Below are 14,527 nucleotides of genomic sequence, written 5' to 3'. Positions count from 1 at the left end.
ATTCAAAACTTGTAGACCCGAGTTTCTTCACACGGTATCATTCTTCAAGATGGCGGAGCACGAGGAACGAGTGAGTAAAAGTCAAGTAAATTTGTAGTTTTAAAGTAAAACGTTCGTTTCGAGCACGTGTAAACTCAAGTGTGTGTGAAAATATTTCGTAGGACGTAGAAGAGAGTGCCTTACCTGCGCAAGATATTGTCAACAAATACTTACGTGGATCGAAATTGAGATTTTATAAGGTTTGATTATTTTTATGAAAAACGTATGGATTTATTAAAGTATTTCCAACTGATATTCGTTAATTTGAAAGTTGTATAACACTACAATGCTATAGGACAACGAAATAATGAAATTGTAGTTTTGTTCCACATTGAAATATTTGCCATTGATAGCCTTTTGAAACGCATTTTTTTATTTTGTTATTAAATACATTATACAGGGATTAAAAGATAAGAAACTAAGGGGCAAGCTAAAGAGCCATGAATCAAAATATAAAGAAGCAGCACTCCAAGCAGCCAGATCTGAGTTGCTTCTGCCAGAAGAGGCTGGGTAAGTTAAGTAAAGAGATGATATTGACTCGTAAAAATTTTCATGAAATATATGGTTTGTGATGGAGTAAGATGTCCATTAGTTTAGGAAAAGTCTGCCATTTCAGGTAAAAATAAATTTGTCAAAATAGTTTTTGATAGTTATATTCACATTTATCAGATATCTTGAGGCTGAAGGATATGAGAAAACCTACCACTTCAAACAGTCTGATATTGTTAAGGCTGTTGACATTTCAACTGCTAACAAGGTAAGTTCTTCTATTTATTTTGTCTCAAGTCATCAGGTCAGCGATATTCCCCATAACCACCATATGAAGACTGGTGAACTGTGAAGTGAATAACATGACTCTTATTACTTAGCCCTCAAGACAAACATCATCCGTGTCTGACTTTTCTGCTGACTGACGCTGCTCCCTGGTTATATTGGAACATGTCTGATTAGTTAAACACCTACACTTCATTTTTTTGCAGCATTTTGAACTTAAACTAGAAACCTTTGCACCATATAACATCAATTATACAAGAAATGGGAGGTAATTTACACTATTGATTTCACTTCTAATTCTTATTTTCTTCATTCCTTACATTATGGGGCCCCACATAATAGACTAAACTATAAATCTGCAATTTTTCTGTCTTAACTAGGTATCTTCTACTTGGAGGAAGAAAGGGCCATCTTTCTGCCTTTGACTGGAAAGATAAAAAATTAAAATGCGAGTTTCATGTACAGGAAACTATTCGTGATGTTAGGTACCACATTGAAGCTGTTGTATTTCAGTTTTATGCTTGACAAATGTAAAATGCTTGGTAATTTTTTCTTACTCTTTTGAAGGTGGTTGCATATTGAAACAATGTTTGCTGTTGCACAAAAGAAAAACGTTTTTATTTATGACAACACAGGACTGGAGTTGCATTGCTTGAAACAACATGAGAATGTGAATCGTTTAGATTTTCTTCCTTATCATTTTTTGTTAACAACAGTTGTGAGTATTTCATATTTATTACTTGTTTATTAATGATGTTTAATGAGATAAAAACTGGGATAAAAAATTGCCCAAACCAGCTTGAAGTGATAAAATTTCATAGCGGTTGATACCAAATATTGATGACTAGAAAGGCAGAATAGGGCAATTTAGGTAATGACATCCAGTAAGGGTTAAATTTATAGGGTTGGATTCAGAATGTAGTTCTGGAGAATGGATTTGGTTTAGGGAAGGGTCCAGGACTTAGTCTCTGCAATTCATTTTGCTTTTACTGATCATACAAAGCATTAAATGGTGGTAATTTAGCAGCATGATTTATGTAAAATATTTCATGTTGACAATCCACCCCATTTTCTAGCATGGTACATACTTCCTTAGGCATGAAAATAATTTATATTTAGAACCAAAAAGGTATCCTCAGATATCAAGACGTGTCCACTGGAAAACCCATATCGAGAATACGCACTGGACTCGGCCCATGTGACTGCATGTCAAAAAATCCACACAATGCCATTATGCACTTGGGTCATTGCAGAGGTAATTAAAATCATAATTTAGTTTGCTTTTATCTCTTTGAAACAAGCTTTCCCAGCGATAAGAAAATGTCTGTTTCTATATATTTACAATATTCAATATTTTACAAATTAGGAACAGTCACTCTATGGAGTCCAAATGTCACTGTGCCCCTCGTCAAAATGTTGTGTCATCGTGGCCCTGTCAAGGCGATAGCTGTGGATCAAGGAGGATGGTAGGGGGAAAGGAGTTGACTCTTTTTCAATTTTAGCGGATTCTCATAGAAACAAAAAACCTCTGTTTTTATCTTTGGTCTTCAGGAAACAACTAAACAAAATAAAACGATTGATGCAAAAAGGTTTTTTGGGAATAACATAGCTACACTAGCTAACATGGCTAACTGAATTTTGAATCACCGTCGTAACTGTCATTCCAAGATTTAAATTTTTAAAGTCAAACTAGGAATATCTTCTGTACTTCTCGCAAACTTCATATAGAGTTATATGAGAATTTCTCGCTGTTATGCGGTCTGTGACCCGGACATGTTACTTTCATTAGGTATATGGCAACCTCAGCGCTCGATACACAAATAAAGATTTGGGATATAAGAACATACAAACAACTTCAAGCATATCGTACCGTTAGACCAGCCTCGAGCCTGGCTATTAGCCAACGAGGTCTTCTTGCAGCAGGATGCGGTCCACATGTTCAGGTTCGTTGAAGAATCGTTATGGATTTATCCAAACTGCTACCGGGTAGTGACCTAAAGGAAGGATGCAAATTAAATGCATTTTCCAGTTTTTTCTGTGTAGTACTGCACTCTGCTCACATGTGATTGAAGTTTTAATCAACTGCATATTGCAGGCACTGTACATTACCCTTTGTTCACAAACGTGAAGGACCTTTACTAAGCGGTACTACCACAATCAAATAATTTCCTACAGGTGTGGAAGGATGCTTTTCGAACAAAACAAAATGCTCCGTACATGAACAATCTATTTCCTGGCTGCACCGTTCGTGGTGTCGAATTCTGCCCGTTCGAAGATGTGTTGGGTGTTGGCCACTCTAAAGGATTTACAAGTCTCGTTATCCCAGGTAAGACGATTGTTTACTTAGAAAGCACTTGAGGAACATTCGAACGGAATTTATAGCAATTTTGGACCAATGTCGGGAGCAAGCAACGGTTCAGAATCAGACAACGGTTTCTGTCACCAGTAAATTGCTGTTGTGATGTCCCCCATATTTTCTTTGCCCGATTTTGCCAGATTTCTGACTTTAATTTTTCTTTTGTAAATTTAATTTATTGTAAACGGATGGATATCAATTTCATTTTTAAGGTAGCCTCGTAATAACGCATTTGGATGTAAATAAATTGATATTTGATAGATGCGATTGACAGAAATTTCTCTTTATCTTAAGTGAATTGCCTATGTTCTTGAAATCCATATTTCATATGTCCTTTTAAGGTGCGGGTGAACCAAATTTTGACGGACTCGAATCTAATCCATATCAAAACAAAAAACAACGGCAAGAATTTGAAGTGAAAGCGTTACTTGAGAAGGCGAGTTTTGACTGTTTTGTTCACAGTTCTAGTGCTACAAATTTAAACAGCTATTTGCGTTTAAAACTGTTTTCTTAGGTTCAACCAGATCTCATCACATTAAACCCGAGTCAAATCAACCGTGTTGATACTGTCGACAGAAATGTTAAAATTGCTGAGATGAATGAAGATCGACCAGTAAGACCATTTTATGCCATGAAATTAACTTGCACTGAATAACCCTCTGTTGCCGTAAACCGACCTTGTGTGTCAGGTTACGGCGGTTTTACGGCGGTAGCCCATATATTACCATCTTTGTTCATGCGAGTTTTATTCCTGAAATATGATCCAGTTAGTCCTAGCGCATCTCTCATTGGTTGAATATTCCAAAGGAAGAAAAAGTGTGAACTAAGGACAAGTGTCATATTTTTGCAGGAAGAGGAGGATTTCACACCAAGACATAGAAAGAAAGGAAGAAGTTCCTCTGCCAAGCAACACCGTAGAAAAAAAGGTGTTCAAGCTGAGGACAAACGGGTATGTGTAAATGAAGTAGTTAACCTTTCCTTTTTCAAACAGAATTCATTCACGTGAATCAGGGGGGGACGCTATCCACCGGATGGTGATTTTTTAACTGTTGTAAACCTGGGAAGCAAATAAATTACGATTTGGTGCTAGCTGCCATTAAAGGGAACCCCCAATTTAAGCGTAATAAGATTTAATCATGGTTATACTGAACAACGGGCAATTTTGGAGCGATTGAAAAAACCACTATCCAGTGGATAGCGCTATCCGGCTTTCGCACAGCCGACCTCAGAAGCGTAAACTGTTTTGTTTATGGACAGGGTCTTTATCAGGATCACAAAATTAATTCTACATTTTTTCTACAATTTCACTGGGTCATTACAGGACAAAGTTAAAAAGCTGATAAAAGAGAAACAGAAGGAAACAAAGAAAGAAAAGGCACAAGATGAGATAACTGAAAGAAGGAAACTTAGCAAGAAAAACGTTCTGGACAGGTTCAGAAAAACAAGTAGGACGTAGCATCCAGTCGTTAAATAGAATAATTCCAGGTCTCTTTTTCATTGTCTTTTCGTTAGTGGATCAGAAAGACAGTCGAAATGGCTATTCTTGTCAATAGCAGTTGATGCGTATAAGTCGATATTGAAATAAGAGCGACACGCATATGGCTACCCAGCTATTTAAAAATCGCCCATGCAGTCTTAATATATATATTAGGTACATATAGATTGATTTAACTGAAAAACAGCTCATGCATCAGAAAAACCTGGGAACGAGGATGCTCATGCATTACTTGATTTTATCGGCGTAATAAATTAGAAAACACAAATATTCAAAGCCTGGTTAAATCAGAACAATTCTGTTTACGATGTGGCACTTGCGAGCGAATCACAATGATTTACGCGGGATACTATCGCGATAGGGCAAACTAGATCCTCTAAATAAAACATGTAGCTGTAGATAACTTTCATCCTAATACAAACAAGCGAAAAAGCAGATACGCTTGTCGAACAAGTAAAAAAATTATCATGCTTAGACAACCCCCCGGAGACGCAGCAAACTTGTTAATGAAAAATGTTTCTATTATAATACTCTTAAAGTGGACTGGTTCTCAGCGTTTTTGGGAAGATTTTGGTAAGCGAAGGGATGGTACAACGAAGCATACCCGTATTCGCTAGAGGCAGTGAACATCGAGCATCCACGTATGGTTCAGCCTATCGTGATCTTGGCTTTATCTACAAAGATATTTTGTAAAGATTACAAAGATCCTTTGTCTACGAGATTATCAACGTGCTGAAACAATTCTCGCCAAACTTGGATGGAAACTTTTTCCGGTTTGAGTCATGGTGTAATTATTAATAAATCTTGCGGCAAGATCGTAATCGTTAAAATCGTCGATACTTGGAAAATTATCAATATTTTGCTATTGAATTGGACATTTTCGTATTTGAGTAATCGCCCAGTACTACCTTTAGTCCGTTCGTTTTCAGTAAGTACGCCAGTATGGATTCAAAGGTCGATACCAACCCAAAAAATGCGATAAAAGTGGCTAATTATCGAGGGAGGAAGTATTTCATGCCGAAGGAATACGATGGAAAACCAAACAAGATTAATTGGTTCGTAAAAGATACAGCCAAGCATGCTGGATGTTGCTTCAAAGTGTACAAGGAGAGTAGTGCTCATTTGGAATTCCTTCATGGCGTTGACGCGTCTGGCAAAAAGATCGACAAACACGAGTCGATGAGTGGTCACCGAATTCCTGTCAAAGATTTGGGTATCGTTTACTCTAAATGAATGCATAAAGATTACAAACATAAATTGTAAACACAAGTTCGCATATATTCATAAAGAAACATTAATTTTGGATTTTGTCTGTTGGTCTATGTAATATGTTCGCATCTATTCAATAACAAAAGATCGTATAGGCTTCTGGGAATTATTAAAGTTTCCTTTTTTATACACCCTGTAGACAGCTTACAAAATAAGACAATAAGATTTCAAATAATAATTTACTGAGGTGGATTATTAGAAATAGGGCCTTTTAGGGGAGAGCGATGGTAGGTTTTTCAATGGTTTTTAAAGTAAATTTTAAATAAATTAATGTCTAATTTGGACACTTTTTCATCTCAGACTACGAATGAATTAGGCCATGCATATTTAATACATAAAGCCCGCCGCATACGAGAGCTATCAGCTGAGCTAACGACCTCGCTAAAAACTATCCGCACACGAGAGTAACTTGCTGGGCTAACAGCCACGCGAGGTCTTTAGCTCGGCTAATAGCTCTCGTGTGCGGCGGGCTTAGGTTAAGAGATGCCTGCGGAGAAGGCTAGTAATAAATAAGTTACATTTTGTGTTAGTGAAAATATGCGCGTCCTGCTTACTTTCGAGTCAAGCCAATGAAATAATCGCAATGTTGGTCTTGCGTTTCGACCTTTTCCAATATAAAAGGTCCAGACAAGTGCAGTATCATAGCATTATTATAAAAGTGCAGTATTATAACATTAGCACTCTGTATATAATGCAGCGATGGTATCTTACTAAATTTTGACCTTTCCATTTTCATTCAACACAGTAGTGACCGAATATAATGGGAAGTGGCAGCGATAGAGGTTGAAATGAACCCAAACTTTTAATTCAATAAGCAAAGTCACATTTTTGACTGCGCATCCAAACAGCCTCGTACCCAGGCGCTTCAATAGTAAATATATAACGTTGCATTCAGGTATAATATAGTAGTCAGGCATCCAAATGAAAGCGTTCTTTTGTTGGGATAGTTGACATTCAGCTGGAAATAAACAACTGAACTGTAGCTCTTCTGATCTTAGCTGCATGTTGTGATTCAACTGCAATTTTATCCCAAACTTAGAATGTTTTCATTGATACACATTTCAGACTGTCAAGTAAATTGGCATTACTATTGAAACAAATAGTAGTTGAAAGTCAACTTTATTCCTTTATTCCAGAAATATTCTACATATTTTATTAACCCTTCTTCTTGGCAACACCAACAGTTCTTCCCTTTCTGCCAGTTGTCTTAGTGTGCTGACCACGGACACGAAGACTAGATAAAAAGATAGATACCTCAATTCCTTTCTGTTATTTGGTGGGCTTCACAGTTAAAAGTGTCATATTTATCTGGTCAATACAGCATACTTACCCCCAGTAATGACGAAGGCCTCTATGGGCTCGGATCTTCTTAAGTCTTTCCAAATCTTCTCGAAGTTTATTGTCAAGATTGTTGGAAAGTGCCTATAAAATTGGGTAAAGCATCAATTTAGTTCAGTCTATGGTCATCACGCATACTATCACAACTGGTAATATTACAAACCTGACTGTATTTTCCATCCTTGATGTCTTTCTTTCTGTTCAAGAACCAGTCAGGAATTTTATACTGCCGAGGGTTTTGAAGTATGGTTGCAATACGTTCAACCTCATCTTCTGTTAATTCACCAGCACGTTTGTTAAGATCCACATCAGCCTTGCGGCACACCAAGGTTGCATAACGTCGACCTACACCCTACATTAAGATGAAAACATCACTTTGTTGTTTTCCCTGGCAACTTAAAATTTGGATATTAATTATATTTGGAAAGCTCGAATACAAACGTTTAAATTAATTTTCCTCTTTTTTGTTCACATATTACAAATATGAAGTCAAACAAACCCGTATGAAACTATTAGATGAATTTCACTCGTCATCATCGATATAAGATCAATTGATCAAATGTTCACAATTATTTCTACGGAATCATTCGATCATTCCTAATACCTTGATCGCTGTGAAGGCAAACAAGCATTTTTCTTTGCCATCAATATTTGTGTTCATCAAACGCAAAATATGCTGGAACTTCTCGGGAACAACGAGAGCCTAAACAGGGATAAACGTTCCATATTATCATCGAACTCCATTGTGCTTATTAAGTACCACTGTTATGAGGCTGTTTTTCGCCTACAATTCATGCACAATTTTAGAAAGAGCTTACAAACAGGACAAATGATTATTGGTCTACAAGAAAGCAAGGGGAAAATAAAAAACAATTGCAGGATTAGAGAAAATTTCAGTGGATTATTTATTGAAATATACGCTCAATTTCTATTCTTACCATGATGGCGGAATGAAGAGGAAGATCGCGATGAACTCTGGGTGTTTTATACACATGTGCAGGCGAGCACCTAGAGAGGTGCAGGTGTTTAAAAGGTGTGCAGGCACTGAGCTATATCAGCAATATCAGCGATTTATCATTTAATCACAGATTTAAGCCCATTTAAGCCCCGTACAGACGGGTTTTCCTTGCCAGGTTTTATTTGCTCGTGTGTACGCGAAAAAAATTTTCTCCTTGATTAGAGGCGAAGGAGCCTTGTTCAAAAGCTAGTCATGCCAGCTTAAGTAGGAAATTGCGCAACAATTAAATATCTTCGAGCTAATTGAGCGGTTTTTATCATTTTTAAATTTTATCATTTTTGTTTGTTTTGAAATTCGATCGTATACTTTGTCGTAAATATACTCGAAATATATATTTTCGTAAAACTTGTCAAGAAAAACTTGTTCGCCAATCGTCATACACGAGCAAGTGAACTGGTCAAGGAAAACCTACCCGTCTGTACGGGGCTATAGTGCCTTATAGTAAAAATGTAGTGTAACTTTGTCAAATCGCATAGTTTACAGAATGCAATACTTTAGCATTGATACTATTAAAATGATACAAGATTACGATGGAACATGTTTTGTAGACAGTTTTTTTGTCGTTTTAGTTTGGTAAGTTCAGTTAATGTATCAGTACGATATTTATGGTTACGATTTACTAAAAAGCGACTACCCTTGCAAATTGCCTAGGAAGGTGTAATCTTTTTCGAGTTCAAGCACAGGCAGCCCGGTCACTGCTGTTGTTACGTCATGCTATTATATATGTATATAATTACAATAAGGCTGGCAACTCTCTCGCAAAAAATATAATACATACATTAATACCATCGCTTAAAACAAAAATATTACGCTAGTTTCTTAAAAAAAAAACAGATACAAAACACCTTGGATATATTGACTATATTTATCTGTCATTTTTAGACTTGAAAAAAACTCTAAAATGCTCAAATTTTACGAATTAAAAGTGTGTTTTCGTTGAAATTTTGCGAAACAGAGGCGGGATGCAATTTACTCGACAAACGTCATCATCGGAGAATTCGTCGGCAAACTTCTGATTGGCTGTGGCAAGTTCGGAAAATTACGAAGGTCAACTCAATCAAGAAAAAAGATCTTCGTAATTTTCCGAACTTGCCACAGCCAATCAGAAGTTTGCCGACGAATTCTCCGATGATGACGTTTGTCGAGTAAATTGCATCCCGCCTCTGTTTCGCAAAATTTCAACGAAAACACACTTTTAATTCGTAAAATTTGAGCATTTTAAAGTTTCTTTCAAGTCTAAAAATGACAGATAAATATAGTCAATATATCCAAGGTGTTTTGTATGTAGTTTTTTTTAAGAAACTAGCGTAATATTTTTGTTTTAAGCGATGGTATTAATGTATGTATTATATTTTTTGCGAGAGAGTTGCCAGCCTTATTGTAATTATATACATATATAATAGCATGACGTAACAGCAGTGACCGGGCTGCCTATGGTGGTTCAAGTTTAAAAATGATGAAAATTTGGCAACTTTAGCATTTTATGATACCCTGTACGTTCTTCAGGGGGGGGGTCTAGGCGATGAACCAAATGACATGGCAACAAGTACTATAAACAAAAACCCATGTTGAACTCTATGTTGAACAGTTGAACTGTGAAATGACAAATGTCTGCATTTACAAATTTAGTTTGTCAAGGAGACACGGTGAAAATGAAGGAGTATCTTGAAGACCCGACAAACGAGGTCGCGGACCGGCAAACCTTTCTAAACGAACGAAATAAAAGCGGGAAATCCGCTTTGGATTTTGCAGCTATACTTGGGAGGGAAGATGCTATAAGACTTTTAATTGAATGGGGGGCTGACCTTAATTCGAGCACCAAAAAAGGTATCTATTGCTTTTAAGAATAAGCAATCATTATATAACTTATACATGTGTATGCAAAGTTGTTGAAGGCTTATAGCCAAATTTTTCAATTCTTATTATTCAATTCAAAATACATTACATTCATGTTTGTCTAACTTTATAGGTTATAGTGTATTACATCGTGCTGCATCTTGGGGACATTTAGACTGTGTAAAGATGCTTGTAAACCTTGGTGTAGATCTACAGGTTACAAATGTTCACGGAGAGCGTGCAAGAGAGGCTGCAGCTAGATATGGAAAACAGGATTGTGTTGACTTCTTGGACAGAGCTGGTAGAAACTGACTTTTCTAATTGGATATGTAACCTCTTCTAAACTGTTTTTCCATGTTGACTGGAAGTCTATTATGTTACCAGAGAGGAAAAGCTAGTCTAAACTTATACAATATTAGTACTTTAGTAGGAAACATTCTATTATTTTTAGAGGCAATTGCTGCTTTACAAACAGCAATTCAGGACATCAAAAGTACAGTGACAGATCCAGAGAAGAATCTTGGACGTTTAAACAAAGAAGACAAGGTAATTTCCTTATAGTTACCAGTCATATAATTGACAAAGGACTCATGCATTATTTGAATATTAAATTTTAGTTAACTGGTAACAAGTTGTGTGACGAGAAAAACACTTGGTTGATGGCAAACAAAGATACTGCATCTGTAGAACTTATATTTAAGAAGAAAGATGAGCTTTATGAAGCTATGCATTATATATTTTTGAAACTTGAAGATTTGGGTATGATATAATAATGCCATTGACTTATTATGATTTATGATACCTAATGACACTGAGTAGAGTGAGCTTGCTTATCAGCCCCTGCCAGTCTGCCTATTGCCTAATCTAGCATTGACAAGTGAAGTTGCATGCCATTAGAGAGAGCAAAATACTAATGCTTCTGGATCTTGTTTTTGAGCAGATTGCCAGCTAAATATGTAGATACTCAACTTTTCAGTTGCACTTCCATGCCATGTTGCTAAAAATACCAATAACTCTTTGATATTCTTTTTTTTAGAGATTGAGAAAAAAAGATGACCCATTATTTTGTTCATTTTCCTATAAGTTTAGAGAAAAAATAGTGAAATGAAGACGGTTCAGGTTTACAATGTTCGAAGGAGATCTGTTTTCAGTAACAAATTCTTATCTATATGAACAATGAAATGAGAACAATAGATTAGGGTCCCTTCCCCTAGCAGATCAATTTGCACCCCTTATGCAATCTTGAAAAATTGTTCTGCAGTCTCTGTTGTTTACCAGTGTTAATCTCTTACTGAACAATATAAAACTCGATGTGAATGCTGTAATTTCAGAGGCATGCTGACAACTTCTCTTATATTGAGCCCATCAGTGATAATTTGTGGCGACTATCTCCGCTTATCGCTGCCAGGCCCACTGGGGTAATGTAGTTATTATTTGAAATATTATTTTAGAAAACTCTCTCAATATATTATCTTCACGAGTATAATGTTTGCGCATATAAATATAAACATCTGTTATTAGCCATATCTATATTTCTATGAATATTTCTATAAAATATCAAATATAGTAAAAATAGTTCATCCCGCAGGCTAAAAACAGGCTAATAGTTCAACGCGCGCTGAACTGCCGAAGTCTGGTTCGGATAACCTCGCTTTCGCGTGGCCTTAGTTACTTTGTTACGTCGCCACAAAGATTATACATTGAAACAATGTTTTATACACTATAAATTTTTCATTCTTGGAACATTTTTATCTACTCTATAAAGATATCGCTCGTAAATGGATTGCTGCTACGCTACCGAGGGTCCTGTATCGGTTACGAGTGCTATGAATAGGAAAACCCATTCAAATAAACCGATACTCCAACATATATCTGACAAGCATCCGAAGCACGTTTTGGAAGCTTTAGACGGGCTACGACAGTGCAAAGAACTTTGCGATGTGGTTTTACGCGTTGGGTCGAGAGTGCTGTATGCTCATAGAGTGATTCTAGCCTCTTGTTCTCCGTATTTCAAGGCTATGTTCACAGGAGAACTGGTTGAAAGTCGACAAATGGAGGTGCCAATTAAAGATGTAGATGAACACGCGATGGAATTATTGATAGCATTTGCTTATACAGGATCGATAACTATCAAAGAGTCAAACGTCCAGACGCTTCTACCGGCTGCTTGCTTGCTACAATTAACCGAAATTCAGGAGATTTGTTGTGAGTTTTTAAAAAAGCAGTTAGATCCGACGAATTGTCTAGGTATTCGGGCATTTGCTGACACTCACGCATGTCGCGAGTTACTGCGTTTTGCAGACATGTTTACACAGCATAATTTTCAAGAGGTTGCAGAAAGCGAGGAATTTTTATTGCTACCATATGGTCAGTTGCTAGACATTCTCTCAAGCGATGAACTGAATGTTTCCTCGGAGGAGCTTGTTTTTAAGGCAGTTATGTCATGGATCAAGCACAACGTCTCCGAGCGTCGTCACCACCTTCCAACTGTTTTACAGCATGTCCGACTCCCCCTGCTAGGGCCGAAATTCTTGGTAGGGGTTGTTGGTACTGATATGTTAATCAAAAGTGATGAAGCATGTAGAGACCTTGTTGATGAGGCAAAGAATTACCTTTTGTTGCCTGAGCAAAGGTTGCTAATGCAGGGGCCTAGAACTAGACCTCGAAGGCCAACAAAGTGTACTGAAGTTCTTTTTGCAGTAGGTGGGTGGTGTAGTGGTGATGCTATTAATAGTGTTGAGAGGTATGATCCTCAGAATGGTGAGTGGAGGTTGGTTTCACCAATGAATAAGCGACGTTGTGGAGTTGGCGTTGCTGTGTTGGATAACTTGTTGTATGCAGTTGGTGGCCATGATGGAAGTAGTTACCTAAATAGTGTTGAGAGGTATGATCCAAAGACTAACCAATGGAGTTCTGAGGTTGCTCCAACCAGCACATGTCGGACAAGTGTTGGTGTTGCTGTTCTCAAAGGGTATGTCTAAAACTAATAGTTTTATTTACAGACTGAAATTATACTAATATATTGTAATATAGGCAATCTACTATATTTATAGCTTACAGCTAAAATGTTTTTGGAAATCATTGTAATTTTTTCCTACAGCCATATGTATGCAGTTGGTGGCCAGGATGGTGTATCCTGTCTCAACATTGTTGAGCGATATGACCCAAAAGAGAACCGGTGGACCAGAGTTGCTCCAATGAGTACCAGACGGCTTGGCGTAGCTGTGGCAGTGCTTAATGGCTACCTTTATGCAGTTGGAGGGTCAGATGGTACCTCACCATTAAACACAGTTGAACGATATGATCCTACAGCTAATCATTGGAAGGCCATGCCATCAATGGGTACAAGACGAAAGCACCTTGGCGTGTCAGCATTTCAAGATAAACTTTTTGCTGGTAGGTACATTATGGACTGATAGCAAACTTTATTTATGTATTTGTGAAAGGCATGGTACACGTTGGTCATATTCGGCAAATTTTCTCCCAGTAAAGAGGGCTCAGTTTTCCAGCAGTCTTCGCATGAAAAATTAGAAGCTTTTCGTTTTACGCCTTGCTCTCAATTTTGTGTAAGTTGTCCGCTGACAATATGAGCCTGCACGAGTGGGAGAAACTTAGCTAAGTTGGACCTGCGTGGTAGCATTTTAGATTGTTCCAAGTTCTGTTAATAAATATGGGCCTAAAAATCCTAAACTACACACAAGAAGAGGCACAAATCCCATGTTAATTTTCATGAATCAACCACTTTGTCACAAAAAATATATTACTGGTATATAATTTTCTTTGTTTAAATGTTAGACCATTGTATCCAAATAAATCTCTTGTTTGCTGTGTTTTAGTTGGTGGCCGTGATGACTCAACTGAGCTGAGCAGTGCTGAATGTTTTGATCCCGAGACAAACCAATGGAGTCCTGTGGTTGCTATGAACTCTCGACGTAGTGGTGTGGGTCTTGCTGTTGTTAATGGACAGCTGCTTGCGGTAGGCGGGTTTGATGGTACCACCTACTTGAAGACCATTGAGGTCCTGGACTCAAATAGCCAATGGAAGATGTATGGTGGTATGAACTATAGAAGACTAGGTGGGGGTGTAGGGGTGGTTAAGGTACCATTGTGTGATACCATAGGGTGTTAATAATGGTGTTTAATAGTGGTGTTTTTGTGAGTTTGTACAGTAGATGGTTGTCAGGCAAGCTATACAGTACTTTGTTGTGCTGTATTGTATTTCAAGCCCACAATACAGGGTCAGGATTTCAATATGACCTGAGTATGAATATTCTGAAGTTTGACACTGACTATCATCTTCTGCCACTTATGCTTACTAACACCCGGCAATTGTAGATAGTTGTGTAAGAAGGTGTAGTATGTTCAATTATAGAATTGTTTAAAATGTCAGGTTTTATATTAC

The 14,527-nt window shown here is 37.3% G+C and overlaps 4 protein-coding genes across 4 annotated transcripts; 3 read left to right on the top strand and 1 right to left on the bottom strand.

The window, feature by feature from the left end:
* The first annotated feature begins 15 nt into the window (after positions 1-15).
* On the top strand, positions 16-6,259 carry LOC114530373 (probable U3 small nucleolar RNA-associated protein 7). The gene is made up of 15 exons (XM_028551993.1): positions 16-70; positions 162-239; positions 440-549; positions 709-796; positions 1,020-1,081; positions 1,194-1,298; positions 1,381-1,531; positions 1,933-2,068; positions 2,180-2,279; positions 2,603-2,756; positions 2,989-3,139; positions 3,511-3,605; positions 3,684-3,782; positions 4,020-4,118; positions 4,491-6,259. The coding sequence occupies exons 1-15, from the start codon at positions 50-52 to the stop codon at positions 4,623-4,625; spliced, it is 1,584 nt and encodes a 527-aa protein (XP_028407794.1). The 5' UTR covers positions 16-49; the 3' UTR covers positions 4,626-6,259.
* A 776-nt stretch (positions 6,260-7,035) lies between these two features.
* LOC114530267 (40S ribosomal protein S18) lies at positions 7,036-8,006 on the bottom strand. Its single transcript, XM_028551867.1, has 4 exons — positions 7,876-8,006; positions 7,435-7,623; positions 7,264-7,355; positions 7,036-7,167 (listed from the first exon to the last, which is right to left on the bottom strand). The coding sequence occupies exons 1-4, from the start codon at positions 7,930-7,932 to the stop codon at positions 7,089-7,091; spliced, it is 417 nt and encodes a 138-aa protein (XP_028407668.1). The 5' UTR covers positions 7,933-8,006; the 3' UTR covers positions 7,036-7,088.
* Positions 8,007-9,803: 1,797 nt separating this feature from the next.
* LOC114530249 (ankyrin repeat domain-containing protein 45-like) lies at positions 9,804-11,251 on the top strand. The gene is made up of 5 exons (XM_028551841.1): positions 9,804-10,116; positions 10,259-10,426; positions 10,577-10,671; positions 10,743-10,884; positions 11,162-11,251. Exons 1-5 carry the CDS (start codon positions 9,897-9,899, stop codon positions 11,179-11,181), a joined length of 645 nt encoding a protein of 214 aa, XP_028407642.1. The 5' UTR covers positions 9,804-9,896; the 3' UTR covers positions 11,182-11,251.
* Positions 11,252-11,457: 206 nt separating this feature from the next.
* Positions 11,458-14,517, top strand: LOC114530247 (kelch-like protein 20). The gene is made up of 4 exons (XM_028551838.1): positions 11,458-11,543; positions 11,891-13,096; positions 13,226-13,521; positions 13,962-14,517. The coding sequence occupies exons 2-4, from the start codon at positions 11,904-11,906 to the stop codon at positions 14,252-14,254; spliced, it is 1,782 nt and encodes a 593-aa protein (XP_028407639.1). The 5' UTR covers positions 11,458-11,543; positions 11,891-11,903; the 3' UTR covers positions 14,255-14,517.
* The last annotated feature ends 10 nt before the right edge of the window (positions 14,518-14,527 follow it).

This window comes from Dendronephthya gigantea, unplaced genomic scaffold (genome assembly GCF_004324835.1).
Source record: "Dendronephthya gigantea isolate DGI-Jeju-01 unplaced genomic scaffold, DenGig_1.0 000061F, whole genome shotgun sequence".
Classification (NCBI taxonomy): domain Eukaryota; kingdom Metazoa; phylum Cnidaria; class Anthozoa; order Malacalcyonacea; family Nephtheidae; genus Dendronephthya; species Dendronephthya gigantea.
The sequence above is the reverse complement of the archived record's forward strand: the minus strand, read 5'-3'. Positions and strand labels throughout refer to the sequence as shown.

Bases quoted from the DNA above. Each gene is read 5' to 3' on its own strand.
- LOC114530267 (XM_028551867.1), bottom strand. From the start codon at position 7,932: ATGAACACAAATATTGATGGCAAAGAAAAATGCTTGTTTGCCTTCACA. The intron at 7,356-7,434 runs GTTTGTAATATT...CCAATTTTATAG, and splicing joins AGGATGGAAAATACAGTCAG to GCACTTTCCAACAATCTTGA. The intron at 7,168-7,263 runs GTAAGTATGCTG...CTTTTTATCTAG, and splicing joins GGCCTTCGTCATTACTGGGG to TCTTCGTGTCCGTGGTCAGC.
- LOC114530249 (XM_028551841.1), top strand. From the start codon at position 9,897: ATGTCTGCATTTACAAATTTAGTTTGTCAAGGAGACACGGTGAAAATG. The intron at 10,672-10,742 runs GTAATTTCCTTA...ATTAAATTTTAG, and splicing joins GTTTAAACAAAGAAGACAAG to TTAACTGGTAACAAGTTGTG. The intron at 10,885-11,161 runs GTATGATATAAT...TCTTTTTTTTAG, and splicing joins TTTGAAACTTGAAGATTTGG to AGATTGAGAAAAAAAGATGA.
- LOC114530247 (XM_028551838.1), top strand. From the start codon at position 11,904: ATGGATTGCTGCTACGCTACCGAGGGTCCTGTATCGGTTACGAGTGCT. The intron at 13,097-13,225 runs GTATGTCTAAAA...TTTTTCCTACAG, and splicing joins GGTGTTGCTGTTCTCAAAGG to CCATATGTATGCAGTTGGTG. The intron at 13,522-13,961 runs GTAGGTACATTA...GCTGTGTTTTAG, and splicing joins TCAAGATAAACTTTTTGCTG to TTGGTGGCCGTGATGACTCA.
- LOC114530373 (XM_028551993.1), top strand. From the start codon at position 50: ATGGCGGAGCACGAGGAACGA. The intron at 2,069-2,179 runs GTAATTAAAATC...TTTACAAATTAG, and splicing joins GCACTTGGGTCATTGCAGAG to GAACAGTCACTCTATGGAGT. The intron at 2,757-2,988 runs GTTCGTTGAAGA...AATTTCCTACAG, and splicing joins GATGCGGTCCACATGTTCAG to GTGTGGAAGGATGCTTTTCG.